This window comes from Loxodonta africana, chromosome 27 (genome assembly GCF_030014295.1).
Source record: "Loxodonta africana isolate mLoxAfr1 chromosome 27, mLoxAfr1.hap2, whole genome shotgun sequence".
Taxonomy (NCBI): domain Eukaryota; kingdom Metazoa; phylum Chordata; class Mammalia; order Proboscidea; family Elephantidae; genus Loxodonta; species Loxodonta africana.
The window spans coordinates 38,561,890-38,581,544 of NC_087368.1; the positions used below are offsets into that span (position 1 = coordinate 38,561,890).

The following is a 19,655-nucleotide window of genomic DNA, read 5'->3' on the forward strand; positions in this document are numbered from 1 at the left end:
CTCTTACAAGTTACACATACCTTTTCTATTTTATCCTTTTGATCTTATGTATAATGTCTGACTTTTTACTTTATGATGTCATTAGTTATACCATTTTAAATTTCTATATAGACAAATACACCTCTCTTTGCATTTATGGATTTCCTATCCTCCTTTGAACACTGGTGGCGCGGTGGTGAAACCGCTGGCCTGTTAACTGGAAAGATCAGTGGCTCAGACCCACCAGCCGCTCTGCGGGGGAAAGATGTGACAGTCTGCTTCCATAAAGATGACAGCCGTGGGAGCCTATGGGGCAGTTCTACTCTGTCCTGTGGGCTCGCTATGAGTTGGAATCAACTCAATGGCAATGGGTTTTTATCTTCCTCTAGAAGTTTCCCTTACAAGGTTCCCTAAATCTATACAAATATCAATAAAAACTATTATAATATTTTTAGTATTTTTTAAAAAAATTTAGATCTGTAGCCCACTTGATAGAGATCATTACCCTGGCTCAGTGAGTGGTGATTGTAGGGTAAGGATTCAGAATACAAGGAAACTAGGTACGCCCTTGCCCAGCCCAGGTGAAACCTGGAGAGAGCCGATACCTGGCAGAGATAGTGGGCTGGTGAGGGTGGGAATGGCAGACGCAGTTGGAGGTGGAATCTCTTAGTAACGGACGGCCGATCGCCTGGGGGTGTGAGAGGAAGGAGAATGAGGCCATCTTGGGGATTAGGTGGCCAGAGTTGCTGGTCCCTAAAACAAGGGCCCAAGGAGATAAGCACACGTAAGTTTAGTTGTAGACTGAGTATGGGACTGAATAAGCATCTTACATAAGTGCATTGCTAGAAATTTAGATTTTATGTAATTTAGCCTGGCACTTGCTGGTGAGCAGAATGCTTCAAAGAGTATGAATTTTTTCTTCTGTTAAGTTAGAGAAGTAAATTGTAACATGACCTGAAAGTGGAATAATCATATGTGAAGAGTGGTAATTTAAATAGCTTCAAGCATGACTTTTTAAATTGTAGAATTAATGTAATCATGTTACCGAGAACTTGGAAAATAGAAGAAAAGTGACTCATGAACAGATCGCTCTCAAGCAACCACCGCTTTGTCATACCCTGCCTCCTGCTTAGCCTGTTAGGGCGGAGGACAAGGATAGCTTTTCTCTAGCACTTGCAGTTAAATGCCTCTCACGTAAATAAATGAGGTGAGCACGCTGCCGCCGCTTGTGTCTTAGCGCAAACCTGCAAATTGGACCCTTTCCCCTTTGTGTTTTGAGAGGTTCCTGGAGAGCTGAGTGTGGTAAGTTTGTTTTGGTTCCTGCCTCAGCTGATATAACAAAACGTGACCAAACACGTGGAATCAAGCACAATTTAGTCTTAAGTGTTGTGAGACTTCATAAATTAAAAAACAAAACCAAAATTCTTTTATACCTGGGTTTCCTGTTCTCCAAATGATTGAGTTTTACAGATGGCCTCAGGCTGAACTGTGTTGGGTTCCTTGACCTATTCAGATTGGAAGACCTTACCCATCTTTGCGTTCATTACACTGAATCTCAAATTATCCTTTGCTCATCCCCAAATTTTTGAAAAATGTCAAGGTCTGGAAATACAAATATTCTTTGGTTCTGGGGAACATAATAGGAAGCTGAGTTGATACTACTTTGTATACCAGTTGATACTAATAAAGATAGGATATCCATTAGGCAGTATTTCAAGCCCTTGGGCATAAAACAGGGATTTTTAGCAGCTTGTATTGTAACTCTTCCTGTTTTATGGTAGCTGCAGCTATAAATCGATGCAAAATCAAGTGTAATTCAGTAGTGACCAGTTTGTAGGTGGCTTCCGGTAATGTGTTATAATTAGGTTTCTCTTTCAATGACCTATTGTGGTTCTCTGTTGAAATGCCAAGACCATTTATTGTGTTATAATCTTGAGTTCTTCTTGTTAACAATTATTGCCAGCATTTATTAGTATTCAAAATAAAATTTCTTTTTATTTTATTTATAAGTAAATAATGCATTCTCACTGTGGGAAAACCAGAAAACATAAATAAGCAAAAAATAATAATTTAAAATTACAAGGAATCCTACCACCTAGGGATGATCAGGGTGGGCAATTGGCATATGATTTTTTTTTTTTTCAATGTGAACCACACACATTTTGAGAAAAGTGAAAAATGGAGATAATTTTGTATATTTTTTAATCTGTAGTTTTCACTCGTTTGTTTTGAACTGTCGATAATAACATCATTGTTTTATAGCACTGTAGCATCCTGTCTTAAAGATGTATCAGCGTATTTAATCAACGCGCATTCGTTAGACATTTACTTAAACAACTTGCTTTCTTCAACAATGCCAAGATAAATGCCTTTATACATAACCTTGATAATTTTTTATTCCTTAATTATTCAAATAATGTTTGTTGTAGAAGGGAGGAAAAATGTACGCAAATACCAACCTAAAGAAGTCACATCCTGTGAAGTTTTATTACACAAAGATAACCATATATACAGTTTTTTGTGATTATCTTTCAGTACGTTTGTATCTTATCTATTTACGTTATTGTTGTTAGGTGCCATCGTGTAGGTTCCGACTCGTAGTGACCCTCTGTGTACAACAGAGTGAAACACCGCCCAGTCCCGTGCCTTCCTCACAATCATTGCTGTTGGAGCCCACTGATGCAGCCACTGTGTCAGCCCATCTCTTCAGGGTCTCCCTCTTTTTATCTGACCCTCTGCTTCACCAAGCATGATGTCCTTCTCCTGGGACTGGTCCCTCCTAATAATATGTCCAAAGTATATGAGATGAAGTCTCACCATCCTTGCTTCCAAGGAGCATTCCAGCTGTCCTTCTTCCAAGACAGATTTGTTCGTTCTTCTGCCAGTCCATGGTATATTGAGTATTCTTTATCACCACAATGATTCAGATACATCAGTTCTTCTTTGCTCTTCCTTATTCATCATCCAGCTTTCACATGAACAGGAAACAATTGAAAATGCAATGGCTTGGGTCAGGTGCCCATTAGCCCTCAAAGTGTGACATCTGTGTTTTTAACACTTTAAAGAGGTCTCTTGCAGCAGATTTGCCCAGTGCAATGCATTGTTTGATTTCTTGATTGCTGCATCCATGGGTGTTGATTGTGAATCCAAGTAAAATGAAATCCTTGACAGTGTCAGTCTTTTCTCCATTTATGATGATGTCGCGTATTGGTCCTGTTGTGAGGATTTGTGTTTTCTTTATGTTGAGGTGTAATTCATACTGAAGGCTGTAGTCTTTCAGCAGGCAAGGCTGTGTCATCTTCATATTGCAGACTGTTAACAAATCTTCTATCTCGATGCTTTGTTGTTCTTCATATAGTCCAGCTTCTTGGATTATTTGCTCAGCATACAGATTGAATAGGTATGTTGAAAGGATACAACCCCCACACACGCCTTTCCTAATTTTAAACCATGCAGTATCCCCTTTTTCTGTTTGAACGACTGCCTCTTGGTCTAGGTACAGGTACCTCATGAGCACAGTTAAGTGTTCTGGAATTCCCATTCTTTGCAATGTTACCCTTAGTTTGTTATGCTCCACACAGTCAAATGCCTTTGCATAGTCAATAAAATACAGATAAACATCTTTTTGGTATTGTCTGCTTTCAGCCAAGATCCATCTGACATCAGCAATGGTATCTTTCGTTCCATGTCCTCCTCTGAATCTAGCTTGAATTTCTGGCAGTTCTCTGTCAATGTACTGCTGGCAGCTGTTTTTGAATTGTCTTCAGCAAAATTTTCTTGCATGTGATATTAATGATATGAATTCAATAATTTCTGTATTCTGTTGGATCACTGTCATAGATTGAATTGTGTCCCCCAAAAATATCTGTCAACTTGACTAGGTCATGATTCCCAATATTGTATCATTGTCTGCCGTTTTGTCATTGATGAGATTTCCCTTTGTTGTAAATCCTATCACTATGATATAACAAAATGGATTAGTGGCAGTTATATTAATGAGTTTATAAGGTTAGGTAGTGGCTTAAGCCAATCTCTTTTGAGATATAAAAGAGAGAAGCAAGCAGAGAGAGAGGGGGCCCTCATACCACCAAGGAAGAAGCCCTGGGAGCAGAGCATGTCCTTTGGACCCAGGGTCCCTGCTTGGAGAAGCTCTTAGCCAGAAGGGTTGACAAGAAGGACCTTCTTCCAGAGCTGACAGAGAGGAAAGGCCTTCCCCTGGAGCTGACGCCCTGAATTCGAACTTTTAGCCAACTAGACTGAGAGAAAAATTTCTCTTTTTTAAAGCCATCTGCTCATGGTATTTCTGTTACAGCAGCACTAGATGACCAAGACAATCATTGTTCTTTGGAATGGGCACAAATACGAATCCCTTCCGGGGGTGGTCAGGGAACTGTCTTCCAGACTTCTTGGCCTAGATGAGCAACTGCTCGCAGTGTCGTATCCTTTTGTTGAAACGTCTCAGCTGGCGTTTTGTCAATTCCTGGAGCCTTGTTTTTCACCAGTGCCTTCAGTGCAGCTTGGGCTTCACCCTTCAGTACCTTCAGTTCTCAATCATATGCTACCTCCTGTTTACCAATTCTTTTTGGTACAGTGACTCCGTATTCCTTCCATTTTCTTTTGATGCTTCCAACATTGTTCAATATTTTGCCCGTAGAATCCTTCAATATTGCAATTTTAGACTTGAATTTTTTCTTGAGTTCTTTCAGCTTGAGAAATGCCGAGTGTTCTTGTCTTTTTTTTTTTCTAACTGCAGGTCTTTGCACATGTCCTTATAATACCTTTCTTTGTCTTTGAAATCTTCTGTTTAGCTTTCACTTCATCATTCTTCCATTCGCTTTAGCTACTCTGTGTTTCAGAGCAAGTTTCATAGTCTCTTCTGACATCCATTTTGGTCTTTTCTTTCTTTCCTGTCTTTTCAATGACCTTTTGCTTTCTTCATGTATGAAGTTCTGAATATCACACTATAACTCCCCTGGTCTTTGGTCTTTAGTGTTCACTGCATCAAATCTGTTCTTGAGATGGTCTCTGGATTCAGGTGGTATCTACTCAGAGTCGTACTTTGGCTTTCATGGACTCATTTTAATCCTCCTCAGCTTCAGCTTGAACTTGCTTATGAGCAATTGATGATCTGTTCCGCAGTTGACCCCTGTCCTTTTTCTGACTGATGATATTGAACTTTTCCATCGTTTCCACAGATGTGGTCGATACGATTCCTGTGTATTCCATCTGGCAAGATGCACGTGTATAGTCACCATTTATGTTGTTGAAAAAGGTATTTGCAGTGAATAAGTCCTTGGTCTAGTAAAATTCTATCAGGTGATCTCCAGGGTTGTTTCTGTTTCCAAGGCCGTATTTTCCAACTACTGATCCTTCGTCTTTGTTTCCACCTTTAGCATTCCAATCACCAGTAATTATCAGTGTATCTTGATTGCATATTTGTTCAATTCCAGACACCAGAAGTTGGTAAAAATCTTCAATTTCTTCATCTATGGCCTTCCTGGTGGTGCTTGAATCTGAATAATAGTCATATTAACTGGTCTTCCTTGTAGGTGTATGGATATTATCCTATCACTGACATGTTATACCACTCATCTGTCAGTTTGTTGTTCTATGGTGGCTTGCCTCTTGCTGTGATGCCAGCAGGCTCACCCACAGTAGACAGGTTTCAGCGGAGCTTCCAGACCAAGACAGACGAGGAAGAAGGACCCGGCGGTCTACTTCTGAAAAAAAAAAAAAAAAAAAACTGGCCAGTGAAAACCTTATGAAGAGCAGCAGAACACTGTCTGATATAGTGCTGGAAGATAAGCCCCTGGGGTTTGAAGGCACTCATGCCAGCTCAGAAAGAGCTACCTCCTCAAAGTAGAGTCGACCTTAAAGATATGGACGGAGTCAAGATTTTGGGACCTTCGTTTGCCGATGTGGCACGACTCAAAATGAGAAGAAACAGCTGCAAGCATGCATTAATCATCAGAACGTGGAGAGCATTCGGTGTGAATTTAGGAAAATTGGTAAGTGGTAAAAAATGAAATGGAATGCATAAAGGTTGGTATCTAGGCAGAAGTGAGCTGAAATGGACTGGTATTGGCCATTTTGTATGGGGATAATTGTATGGTCTGCTATGTTTGAATGACAAACTGAAGATAAATGGCGCCACGTGCTTCGTCCAAAAGATCATTTCAAGATCTGTTTACACAGGATATGATTCATGCTGTATTTTCTGTTGAACTATATCACACTTAAAGTGCACAAATCATAAGTGTACAGCTCAGCGAACTTTCACAAGCTGACCACATCTGTGTAACTAGCACCCAGATCAGGAAACAGCATTCCCCAGTACCCAGGAATTTCCCCCCACCAGCCCAGCCCCTTCTACCATACAGTATGTACATATTGTGTCTGACTTATTTTGCTCAACATAGTATTTGTGAATTTTACCTGTCCTATTATATGTAATTGTATTTTATCCATGCTTATTGCTGTTTAGTATTCCAGTGTGTGACTACGCCACAATTTATCTATTCTTCTGTTGATGAATATTTGCATATTTTCCAGTTTGGGTCTGTTATTAATGGTGTTGTTATCACATCCTTGTATTAACACATGCTTTATGTGAACTACACACTGTGTTTTTCCTTTGATTCCCTTGTTAGTGTGTAATAAATGTCTTTTAATACATTTTTATGTATACATAATATTTCATTGTCCTTGACATCATTCCACAATTCATCTGGTCTTCTGTCATTAGTGCTCAGTGCATCAAATCTTTTCTTGACATGGTCTCTAAATTCAGGTGGGATATACTCAGAGTTGTACTTTGGCTCTCATGGACTTTTTCTAATTTTCTTCAGCTTCAACTTGAACACTAAATGACCGAAGACCAGGCTGGTTGTGGAATAATATCAAGGACATCATACTTGAAGAAAGCAAGAGGTCATTGAAAAGACAGGAAAGAAAGAAGAGACCAAAACAGATGTCAGAAGAGACTCTGAAACTTTCTCTGGAATGTAGAGTAGCTAAAGGAAGAAATGATGAAGTAAAAGAGCTGAACAGAAGATTTCAAAGGGCGGCTCAAGAAGACAAAGTAAGGTGTTACAAGGACGTGTGCAAAGACCTGGAGTTAGAATACCAAAAGGAAAGAACATGCTCAGCATTTCTCAAGCTGAAAGAACTGAAGAAAAAGTTCAAGCCTCAAGTTGCAATATTGAAGGATTCTGTGGGCAAAATACTGAACGACTCGGGAAGCATCAAAAGAAGATGGAAGGAATACAAAGAGCCACTGTACCAAAAAGGTGTCATTTCAGGAGGTAGCATATGATCAATAACTGATGGTACTGAAGGAAGAAGCCCAAGCTGCACTGAAGACACTGGTAAAAAAACAAGGCTCCAGGAATTGACGGAACACCAATTGAGATGTTTCAACAAATGGATGCAGCACTGGAAGTGCTCACTCCTGTATGCGAAGAAGCTCGGAAGAGAGCTACCTGGCCAGCTGACTGAAAGAGATCCATATTTATGCCTATTGCATAGAAAGTGATCCAACCAAACATGGAAATTATCAATGTAATTAATATCACACTCAAGTAAAATTTTCCTGAAGATCATTCAAAAGTGGTTGCAGCAGTACATCAGCAAGGAACTGCCAGAAATTCAAGCTGAATTCAGAAGAGGATGTGGAACCAGGGGTATCATTGCTGATGTCAGATGGATCCTGGCTGAAAGCAGAGAATACCAGAAGGCGTTCACCTGTATTTTATTGACTATGTAAAGGCATTCAGCTGTGTGGATCATAACAAATTATGGATAACATTGTGAAGAACGGGAATTCCAGAACATTTAATTGTGCTCACGAGGGAACCTGTTCATGAATCAAGAGGCAGTCTTTCAAACAGAACAAGGGGATACTGTGTGATTTAAAGTCAGGAAAGGTGTGCATCAGGGTTGTATCTTTTCACCATTCTTATTCAATCTATATGCTGAGCAAATAATCTGAGAAGCTGAGCTATATGAAGAAGAATGGGGCATCAGGTTTGGAGGAAGACTTATTAACAATCTGCGTTACGCAGATGACAGCCTTGCTTGCTGAAGGTGAAGAAGACTTGAGGCACTTACTGATGAAGATCAAAGACTACAGCCTTCAGTATGAATTACACCTCAGCATAAAGAAAACACAAATCCTCACAACTGGACCAATAAGCAACATCATGATAAATGGAGAAAATATTGAAGTTGTCAAGGATTTCATTTTAGTTGGATCCACAATCAACACCCATAGAAGCAGCAGTCAAGAAATCAAATGATGCATTTCATTGGGCAAATCTGCTACAAAAGACCTCTTTAAAGTGTTGAAAAGCAAAGTTGTCACTTTAAAGACTAAGGAGGGCCTGACCCAGGCCATGATGTTTTAGTTGCCTCATGTACATATGAAAGCTGGACAGTGAATAAGGAAGATCAAAGAAAAATTTATGCCTTTGAATCACGGTGTTGGTGAAGAATATCAAATATACCGTGGACTGCCAAAAGAACAAACAAATCTGTCTTGGAAAAAGTACAGCTAGAGTACTCCTTAGAAGTAAGGTTGGCAAGACTTGGACACGGATCAGTCCTTGGAGAAGGACATCATGCTTGGTAAAGAAGAGGGTCAGTGAAAAAAGGAAGACTCTCAGTGAGATGGATTGACACAGTGGCTACAGATAGGGGCTGAAGCAGAACAATTGTGAGGATGGCACAGGACTGGGCAGTGCTTTGTTCTGTTGTACATGGGGTTGCTATGAGTCACCCGTCTCGATGGCACCTAACAACAACATTTCATTGTATGGTTGTACATAATTTAATCCTACTTTTAGACTTTTAGTTTATTTCCAGTATTTTTCTATAATAAACACTAAGATGAATTTTCTTGTACATCTTTGCACATGTTTCCAATTCATTGAAGAAAATTCTGAGATGAAACGACTGAGTCAACGTTTAGGCGCATCTGATAATTTCTGCCAGATTTCCGCCTAAACATTTACACTTATCGGTATATATCCGTATTCCCCCAGTAGTACGTATGAGTTCCTGTGTTCCCAGGATCTTATGAGATGAAAAATTGCAACTATTATTATAAATAGAGCTCTGGTAACCAGTGAAGTGGAATACTTTATTAAACATGTTTTAGACAATGGTATTTGGTGAATTGTTTTTTATAAGCTTTGTGTTATTTTATATTTTAGAGAGTTGTATATTTAACTTTATTCATATTGTTTTTCCTCTATGTACTTGTTTCTATGCAGTAAAATATTGAGTGTTATTTTTAGGTGATCTGTTAAGTTTGTATAAATTTCTACCTGTTTTTTCCCACTTCCTTTGTGAGAAAACCTGATATTGTAAAGATGGCAGCTCTTCCCCAAATTAGCTGATAAATTTCTCAATCAATAAAAATCCATTTTAATTTTTAATCCTAATTTCATAAAATGATTTTGAAGGTCATCTGGGGCCATAAATGGACAGTTTTAAAAAGAAAAATAACAAGGGATGACTTGCATGGTCAGGTTTAAAGTGCACGAACCCCGTGAGAAGGAGCCCTGGTGGTGCAGCGGTTAAAGTGCTCGGCTACTAACTGAAAGGTCTGCAGTTTGAGCCCACTAGCCACTCCATGGGAGAAAGATGTGGCAGTCTGCTTCCGTAAAAATTTACAGCCTTGGAAACCCTATGGGGCAGCTCTGCTCTGTCCTGTGGGGTCGCTATGAGTTGGAATTGACTTGACGGCAGTGGGTTTGGGCAATGGCGTGAGAATCAGCTAGCAGATCACCAGGTCAGGATAGAAAGCTGTGAGAAGGATTCATGTATCTGTTAAGTTCATGGACCAAGTCAGAGGAGAAAGGAAGGACTTGTCAATAAATGGCATTGGGAGAGTTGGCCAACCACGGCTAGTTTTGTGAAATGTCTAAGGACCATTTGTTGGTGAGTTTGAAAAACTGAAGTGATAAAAAGAAGCAAGCAAATGGAATAATTGTTACAAAGATGCAGGGGAACTGGGTGATGTTTTCAGGCAGTAGTGCAGTGGGCCATCGGGACTAACACACCCCGCTGACTGCTAGTGTCCGATTGGGTCAGGTGACGCCCCTGGTTCAGTCGGCTGTGCCTTGGTGGTATAACCTTGTCTGCTCCGGGCCGCTCCTGTGTGTTGGTTAGGGTGAGTCTCAGAATAGAGGGCAGTTCATGGCAGGCATGACACCCCTGAAGTTTTTTCCCTTTTGTTTGCATGATGTTTTATACATCAGCTTCTTCTAAAGTTCCACAAAACTTTGTAGCTTCCTATGATAATTAAATCTTAAGATCCCAGCTAAATCAAATCAGTAATTATGTTAGAATAGCTACTGGAATTTGTCATCATTGGACTGACTTTCCCAGAGTCATTCTTTGGATGTGAAGAAGTTGTCAGTTTGTCGTACTCTGGGGGCGTGTGTGGTGATGTTGGAAGCTATGCCACCAGTATTCAGATAGCAGCAAGGTCACCCATGGAGGACAGGTTTCAGCTGAGCTTCCAGACTAAGACAGACTAGGAAGAAGGACCCGGCAGTCTACTTCTGAAAAGCATTAGCCAGCGAAAACCTTATGAATAGCAGGGGAACATGTGGAGAAGGGACAAATGTTATTAAAGAGGGTCTGCAGGCAGATACATTTGAGAAATGGGAGGTTAAACAAAGACAGACTGGTTCTCTCCTGGAAGACTTGTTAGAGGCTCTGATAAGCCAACAGGCATTGTGCATCCTCAGGATGGCAATGAGATCGAAGCATTTCTCAAGTTCATTTCACCACAGAGCCCCCTTTCTCAGAACACTTGTGGGAACAGTAACCCGAGAAACACGTCTTAGGGAAAATGGTGACGTAATTCAATGTCAAAGCGGCATTAATTTTCTCTTTACTGATTTTTTTTTTAATTTTTATTGAGCTTCAAGTGAACGTTTACAAATCAAGTCAGTCTGTCACATATAAGTTTATATACACCTTACTCCATACTCCCACTTGCTCTCCCCCTAATGAGTCAGCCCTTCCAGTCTCTCCTTTCGTGACAATTTTGCCAGCTTCCAACCCTCTCTACCCTCCCATCCCCCCTCCAGGCAGGAGATGCCAACACAGTCTCAAGTGTCCACCTGATACAAGTAGCTCACTCTTCATCAGCATCTCTCTCCTACCCATTGTCCAGTCCCTTCCATGTCTGATGAGTTGTGTCTTTGGGAATGATTCCTGTCCTGGGTCAACAGAAGGTTTGGGGACCATGACCGCCGGGATTCGTCTAGTCTCAGTCAGACCATTAAGTATGGTCTTTTTGTGAGAATTTGGGGTCTGCATCCCACTGATCTCCTGCTCCCTCAGGGGTTCTCTGTTGTGCTCCCTGTCAGGGCAGTCATCAGTTGTGGCCTGGCACCAACTAGTTCTTCTGGTCTCGGGATGATGTAGGTCTCTGGTTCATGTGGCCCTTTCTGTCTCTTGGGCTCATAGTTACTGTGTGACCTTGGTGTTCTTCATTTTCCTTTGATCCAGGTGGGTTGAGACCGGTTGATGCATCTTAGATGGCTGCTTGTTAGCATTTAAGACCCCAGACGCCATATTTCAAAGTGGGATGCAGAATGTTTTCATAATAGAATTATTTTGCCAATTGACTTAGAAGTCCCCTTAAACCATAGTCCCCAAACCCCCTCCCTTGCTCCACTGACCTTTGAAGCATTCAGTTTATTCAGGAAACTTCTTTGCTTTTGGTCCAGTCCAGTTGAGCTGACCTTCCATGTATTGAGTATTGTCCTTCCCTTCACCTAAAGTAATTCTCATCTACTAACTAAGCAGTAAAAAACCCTCTCCCATCCTCCCTCCCTCCCCGCCTCGTAACCGCAAAAGTATGTGTTCTCAGTTTATACTATTTCTCAAGATCTTATAATAGTGGTCTTATACAATATTTGTCCTTTTGCAACTGACTAATTTAGCTCAGCATAATGCCTTCCAGGTTCCTCCATGTTATGAAATGTTTCACAGATTCGTCACTGTTCTTTATCGATGTGTAGTATTCCATTGTGTGAATATACCACAATTTATTTAACCATTCATCCATTGACGGACACCTTGGTTGCTTCCAGCTTTTTGCTATTGTAAACAGAGCTGCAATAAACATGGGTGTGCATATATCTGTTCGTGTGAAGGCTCTTGTTTCTCTAGGGTATATTCCGAGGAGTGGGATTTCTGGGTTGTATGGTAGTTCTGTTTCTGTTTAAGGTAACGCTCTTTACTGATTTTTAAAATGTTTTTAAAATGTGTGTTGCCACCTTGATTGGCTGTCAGCCAGAGAAATCAAGGGCCAGGAGTAGTGGCCTGGGGGTCAGGAGCACTTCAGCTGGCTCTGCCTCCCCTGGAAACGGCCTCCCTCCCTCTTCTGAGCTGGCATGTTCTCATCTCAACGTGAGAGGGTCTCACTAACGTGATCCCTGACTCATGGACTCTGAGGCTTCTCCAGCTCCAGGACTCTAGAGTTCTCTCTCGCATTGCGCAGGGAATCTAATTATGCTTCTTACAGAAAAAGGAAGCTTTTACTCTTTCCCAGTGTTTCAGTATTTCATATTTCATTATTCTCTGTCTTACCCACTTAGAGCTACTGTATTTATTTCTTTACAGAAGCCTTTCCTCTTGAGTCCTGATCATTCTTTTTAGATTCGATATGATCAAAGCTGCCACTTCTGTCTTTCACTAACTGAGCATTTTACAATCACATTTAGAATTCTAGGAAACCAAAATTCTATGAAGGGAGGGGGAAAGACCTGTCACCTTCTAGGAAACTCCAAAGTGCCATTGTCACCTCTAATGGGGCATTAAAGGAAGAAGCCAGGCTGCGTTTCCACCATGCCCTCAAATATGTTTCTTCTGTTCGTCAGGAATCTAGAAAACCACAGTTTATGAAGCTTCCCCTTATCTTTGCAGCCTTAGTGTGGAGTCTGACTTCAATTTACTGCTTCTGCCTGTCACCAAGTAAACTAGGTTCTTTCCACTTCTGCCCGTCACCAGGTGAACTAGGTTCTCTCCACTTCTCACCGTCACCAGGTGAACTAGGCTCTCTCCACTTCTGCCCACCACCAGGTGAACTAGGCTCTCTCCACTTCTGCCCACCACCAGGTGAACTAGGCTCTCTCCACTTCTGCCCGTCACCAGGTGAACTAGGTTCTCTCCACTTCTCACCGTCACCAGGTGAACTAGGCTCTCTCCACTTCTACCCACCACCAGGTGAACTAGGCTCTCTCCACTTCTGCCCACCACCAGGTGAACTAGGCTCTCTCCACTTCTGCCCACCACCAGGTGAACTAGGCTCTCTCCACTTCTGCCCACCACCAGGTGAACTAGGCTCTCTCCACTTCTGCCCATCACCAGGTGAACTAGGTTCTCTCTACTTCTGCCCGTCACCAGGTGAACTAGGTTCTCTCCACTTCTGCCCACCACCAGGTGAACTGGGTTCTCTCCACTTCTGCCCATTACCAGGTGAACTAGGTTCTCACCACTTCTGCCCATCACCAGGTGAACTAGGTTCTCTCTACTTCCACACCATCATCTGAGCCAAGCAGACCAGAGTTTTATTTTTGACAAATAATGTGACTGGAGTAAAAATTCTCTCTTTTTTCCCCTTAATAGCCAGAATTCCTCTTATGATTTCCTGGTTAAACCTTGAGATTAGTTTGTGTCATACAGTCATAAGGTTTTAAATAATTTAACAAAACTCTTTAAGGACAGAAACAAGTCTGTTCTCTACATTTATTGCTTCTAATTGGAAACTAAAAGGACAGATCGCCTTTGTTTGCTTTTACAGAAGAGAGTTTATTGACGTACAGTTTGTATTCTGTAGTCACGTGAAACTTTAAGGGATGATGTGGTGTCATGTACGTAGGATATTGCTTTTCAAAGAAAGTGCCATAATTTATTTTGCAATTACATCTAGTATTTAGAATTTAAAACTTAAACCCACAGAAATCTAGACCTTTTGGATATTGCCTTTTGTATAAATCTGCATTGGGTTTTGTGAATGATTCATTTTGTTGAAAAAAAAATTTTTTTTTAAGAATTGAAATGAACAAAAATGTCAGTTGATCAGCTACATTCTTTTTGTGTGTTGTGCAGTTTTGCTGACGTCTTCTGTAAATATTTGCTGGGTATGACAGCAGAAAAAGATACATTATATAAATATGTGTAAATGTATGTGTTTAGTTCTGTTTTAGTGACAGAATAGGTTAGTTTTGTACAGAGCTTTTATCTTGTTCTCAATCTGTGGTCTTGTTTTGATTTCTCAGGACTCTCCCCTTCGCCTGTGTTTCTGTTAAATCATGGGGAGGAAGCTGGACCTGTCTGGTTTGACCGACGATGAGACGGAGCATGTTCTCCAGGTGGTTCAGCGAGACTTCAATCTTCGCAAAAAAGAGGAAGAGCGACTCAGGTAAGATTCTCCTGTGTCCAGCCAGGTAGCGGGAACCCTACGTGGACGGGTGAGACAGGCTTCCTCAGAGTGTTCCCTGGTGGTTGGCCTGGGTGAGGACATCTTTAGGACATGTGTTAGGTCATGTGAACTTGTTCTTAGGTTTAAGAGATGAATGTCCTGTCCTTCTTAGAAAGGCTTTTTAGCTTAATACAAAGGAGGAAACAGGCCCAGAGAGGGAGCCTCCGGACCCCCTTGCAGTTGGTATTTCCACTGTGGAATGCTCTTTGGTATACTGTTGCAGCTCAGCTGGGCAGAAATGCCTAAATTTGGAAGAAGTCAGAGTGATAGAAGTGAGGTCACGTGTTGGGCCTAGTGACTTCGAGCCCTATAGGAAGTCATTATTACCTCCTTCCCTTTGTCCCTAAACCTGTTAGTCTTTGGGATCCCATAGCTTTATTCATGTTACCATCTTCCTCCTAGACACTAGGCACAAAACCTCAGAGACTTTATACCTCCTCCTTACCTTGGTCCGGAAACCCTGGTGGTGTAGTGGTTAAGTGCTACAGCTGCAAACCAAGAGGTCGGCAGTTCTAATCTGCCAGGCACTCCTTGGAAACTCTACTGGGCAGTTCTACTCTGTCCTGTAGAGTCACTATGAGTCAGCATTGACTCAACGGCAGTGGGCTTGGTTTTTTGGTTTTGCCTTGGTCCTCATGTCTAGGGTGGTGCCAAGCCCTGCTGGTTCTGCCCTCTTGACATTCCTCCCCACCTGCGCCCCAGTCCAGCTGTCATTGGTTTCCAACCCAGGCATTGCAGTTATATTTTTTATGATCTTCCTGCCTCCACTCTGCTGCCACTCCTGCAAGTAGCCTGCCCATGTCAGGTGCAATGCCACCTCTCAGCCCTAATCATGCCCTTGTCCACTCTGCTTAAAGCTGGAAAATCTTTCCCACCTCCAATAATAGGTTGGTTTTCCCTGTAGGGTTGCTATGAGTCGGTATCAATTCGATGGCAATGGGTTCCCCCCACCCCTTGGGGGGGGATACTAGGAGTTTGTTTCTTTGTAATATTATCTTCTTTATTAGACTGTAAGCACCCTATCATCTTATTTCCACCATGTTTTTTCTTTCCCCCTCATGTAGTAGATATTCAGTATGTACTTCTTTGTGGAAGACAAGAAATCTGTTAATTAAAGAATTAATTGATTTAAAAAACCAGGTGCCAGGCACTGATCTGACTGTTGGGTATATAAAGGAAGCAAAACTACCCTTTGCCAATGTAGCTCGTATTCTGAGCTCTGCTGACCCAATACCACAGCCGCCAGCTATGTGTGACTACTGAGTGCTTGAAATGTGGCCTATCCTCGTTGACATGCCATGGAAGTGTAAAATACACACCACATTTAAAGGGTGAGAAAACATGTAAAGTATCTCACTAATAATTTTTATACTGATTTCCGGTCAAAATGCTAATATTTTGGACATACAAGGTTGAAAAAAAATATTATTAGAATTTTTCTTGTTCTTACCTTTTTTAGTATGGCCAGTAGGAAATTTGAAATTGCATCTGTGGCTCACATTATATTTCTGTTGGACAGTACTGTCTGTAAAGAGGAGACAGTAAATGAACAAATAAAAATATATGTATTAGGTGGTGGTGAGAGCTGTAAAGAAAAACAAAGCAGGAAGGGGGTAGAGCTCTTTCCCTGTCTGTGGTAGCTAAGAGTCCTAACAGATTGTTCTGTGTGTGAGTCTGGCTGGGGAGGGGAGTGCTGTTTTCCACGTCAGCTGCTCCAGGAAGGCTGAGATATGAGCAGAGACCTAACTGAAGAAAGGGAAGGAACTGTGCTGCTGTGTGGGGCAAAATAAACCAAAGCGCGGGGGCAGCAACAGCAAGTCCCTGACTCAAGGACATGCCCCATGAGTCCCCAGAGGCCCAAGGAGGGAGTGAGCAGTGGGGAGTGTAGCAGAAGAATGAAGTCCAAGCATAGCCTGAGCCCAAATCACGTAGTAGCAAATCCATGGTAAAGCCTCCACACCTTACTCTGAGATGGGGAACCGGTGGGAGGTTTTGAGCACAGGAGTGACGTGCTCTGATGTTGATTTTAGTGGGTCACTCTGGCTATTCCGTGGGGAAGTAACTGTAGAAAGGCAGGAGAAGAAGCAGAGAAACAAGTCAAGAGGCTATTCCAGCAGTTTAGGTGGAAGGCAGTGCTGCCTCAGAGCAGGGTGGGCCAGTGGAGGTGATGAGTAGTAGAGTAGAGCTCATAGGATTTGCATTTCCATATCTGGATATGACATGTAAGAGAACAGAGTCAAGGAGGACTCTGGTGTTTTGGCTTGGGTGACTGGAAAAATGAAGACAGAGAAGAGCAGGGTTGGTGATTGTCAGGTGAGATTGAAAGTTCTCTTAGGCATCTTAAACTTGAGATGGTTATTAGACACCCAATCCCTGGGTGGTGCAAACGGCCACCACACTTGGCTTCTAACTGAGCAACTAAACTAAGGTTGGAGGTTTGAGTCCACCCAGAGATGCCTCAGAAGAAAGGCCTCTTGGTCTACTTCTGGAAAATAAGCCACTGAGAGCCCTTTGGGGCACAGTTCTGCTTTGACACACACGGGTTCACCATGGCTCAGAATCAGTTCAATGGCCACGGTTTATTAGACGTCCAAGCAGAGATGTCAGGTTGGCATTTGTATACAGGGATCTAGATTCAGGTGGGAGATCCAAGCTGGAGATAAAAGTTTTATGATGGAGACTGTCCCCTGGACGAGTAGCAGAGTAGGTGTACCAGGGAAACTGAGCACAAATGCAGGGTGACACCAAGACCTCCTTGAAGTTTGTGGTCACTGGTTTCCATTGAGACCGTTTGTTTCTCCTGCATCTTTCAGCTTCTCTCCTCCACTGGACCACAGGTTCACAAGGATGAGAACAATGTCTCACTCAGTTTTGTGCCCCAAATGCCGGGCACAGGGCTTGGTACGTAGTGGGTGTGCCCCAAATATCTGTGAAATGGATGGATAAGTTCAAGTTGTCATTCCAAACAGTCAGCTTCACGTGTGGCTTGATGGATTGGTCTTAGTATTTTCTCTGAATCGTGAAGACCATCTGTGTACCATGCTTCGTCTCCTGGAAACTCAAATGTGAGTTTGCCAAGGCCTCGTCTGGTGGCTCTTCTGGTGGTTGAGACTCCGCTGCAATTAGTGCCAGCCTGCGTGCGGGAGGAGTGAGTGAGGTAGCAGTGTGCAGGTGAGGTGTGGAGAGGTCGAAATCAGTGAAGTGGGCCCCGTTTTCCCTTCCGGAGATTTCCCGGGGTACCTGCTAGAGTGGTCCTTGTGCCTGGCCTGCCTTCAGGGAATGGACCCTTAAGGAAGGAAACAGTCCCCACAGACCCTGTGGTGTTCTAACGGCTGGCGTCACGTCTCCTTCCTCATGATCAACTCCACCTTGCACCCTAGCTCCTCTTCTAATGGAGAGAAAGAGAAGAAAGGAACTGATATTTACAAAACACATTCTATGCTCTAGGCACTCGGTTCAGTACATAACATGCAGCAAAAAAAAAGAGAAAGTGCTGCTTGAAACCATCAGTGGCCAGAGAGGCCACACCACCTCTTGTGGTCGTGGGATTAGATGTCTTTTCTCTGCAGACACCATCACTATTGCCCTTCTCCCCATGGCACAGTTGACCTGCTTCAGCAGGTGCTGGAAATGCAGTGACACTGGGTGATGTCAGCAAAGGACCTTATTGTTGAATAAGAGATTGGAACGCTGCCATCTCAACAGCAGTGAAATAGTCAGACGTCTGCCTCGCTCTTCTGCACTGCCTGCATTTAGGGCACGTGGAAGAGTCCAGGAAGCTGTGCTATAGAAAAATATTTTGAGTTCTTTAATATTTGCTTTAATGAATGCAAAACTCAGAATGGAAGATTCTTATTTTACAGTTTCCAACTGAATTTTTTCTCCTTACCAACTGCTCTTAGTAAATAAGATCTCTCTGGAGATCTTAGGTGAGGATGTTACCTCGTGTTTATAATGATCTGTTCTTAGTGCTGACATGAAGTTTAGTGAATAAGTAGGTGGTTGAAGTGTGAATTAAATGTCCTCAGAATTTTTCAGGCTAAGGAGAGAGAGGAAGGCTGAAGAATTCAGTACAACCAGGCCATTAAAATGAATTCATGGACAGAGAAACAGAGAAATTTATTTTCTCATGGTTTAGGAGGCTAGAAGTCCAAATTCAGGGTGTCAGCCCTACAGGAAGGCTTTCCCTCTCTAAACGTTCTGAGGAAGGTCTTTGTCATCAATCTTTCCCTGGTCAAGGAGTACCTCAGTGCAGGGACCCCGGGTCCAAAGGATGTGCTCTGCTCCCTGCGCCGTATTCTTGATGATATGAGGTCCCCATGCCTCTCTGCTCGCTTCTGCCTTTTATATCTCAAAAGAGATTGACTTAAGCACAAATTAATCTTATAGATTGAGTCTTGCCTCATTAATATAACTGCCGCTAATCCCACCTCATTAACATCATAGAGGTAGGATTTACAACACATAGGAAAATTGCAACAGATGACAAAATGGTGGACAATCACACAATACTGGGAATCGTGGCCCAGTCGAGTTGGCACACATTTTTGGGGAACACAGTTCAGTCCATGACAGTACCTAAGCACGGAGAGATTAAAACACTGTAAAGGGTCACGCAGCTGGTTGAGAAGGAGCTGGGATTCTGTTTCCCCAGCCCTCTCATTTATATAGACTGGCTCAAGCCTTTTCCAAACTGTCTTCTTTTTCTGGTAGTTAGGACTTTGTTTAACAGAAAGCCAGGCATCGGTAGTGGAGACAGCCCTGATTTTAGAGTCTGAAAATGTGAGTTTAGGTCTTAGTACAAGCTCCAAACTTAGGCAAATCATTTACTCTTTAGCATATTTCTCTCCTCTGTAAAGTGGGAAAGAAGGTCCCTGGTTGGTGTAAATGGTCTGTGCTCAGCTGTTAACCTAAATGTTGGTGGTTTGATCTCACCTAGAGGCACTGTGGGAGAAAGGTGTGGCCACCTGCTTCCATAAAGTTTAGCCTTGAAAACCTGGTGGGGCAGTTCTGCTCTGCCACATGGGATTGCTGTAAGTCAGAATTGACTCTATGGCAATGGGTTTGATTTTTTTTTTTTTTTTTTTCTGGTGTAAAATGGGGCAAACATTGTCTGCTGTTTCTATTTCATTAGGTAAATACTAAAATAAGTGATGTCTCTGGAAGTGCT

At 42.3% G+C, this 19,655-nt stretch overlaps 1 protein-coding gene across 2 annotated transcripts in view; it reads left to right on the forward strand.

The window, feature by feature from the left end:
- The first annotated feature begins 13,884 nt into the window (after positions 1–13,884).
- MYRIP (myosin VIIA and Rab interacting protein) overlaps positions 13,885–19,655 on the forward strand; it is a 296,021-nt gene continuing 290,250 nt past the window's right edge. For both annotated transcript variants that reach the window (XM_003415694.4, XM_010595490.3), the window contains exon 1: positions 13,885–14,425. In XM_003415694.4, coding sequence (XP_003415742.2) covers positions 14,316–14,425 — 110 coding nt within the window. In that variant the 5' untranslated portion in view covers positions 13,885–14,315. The remainder of the gene's footprint in view (positions 14,426–19,655) is intronic.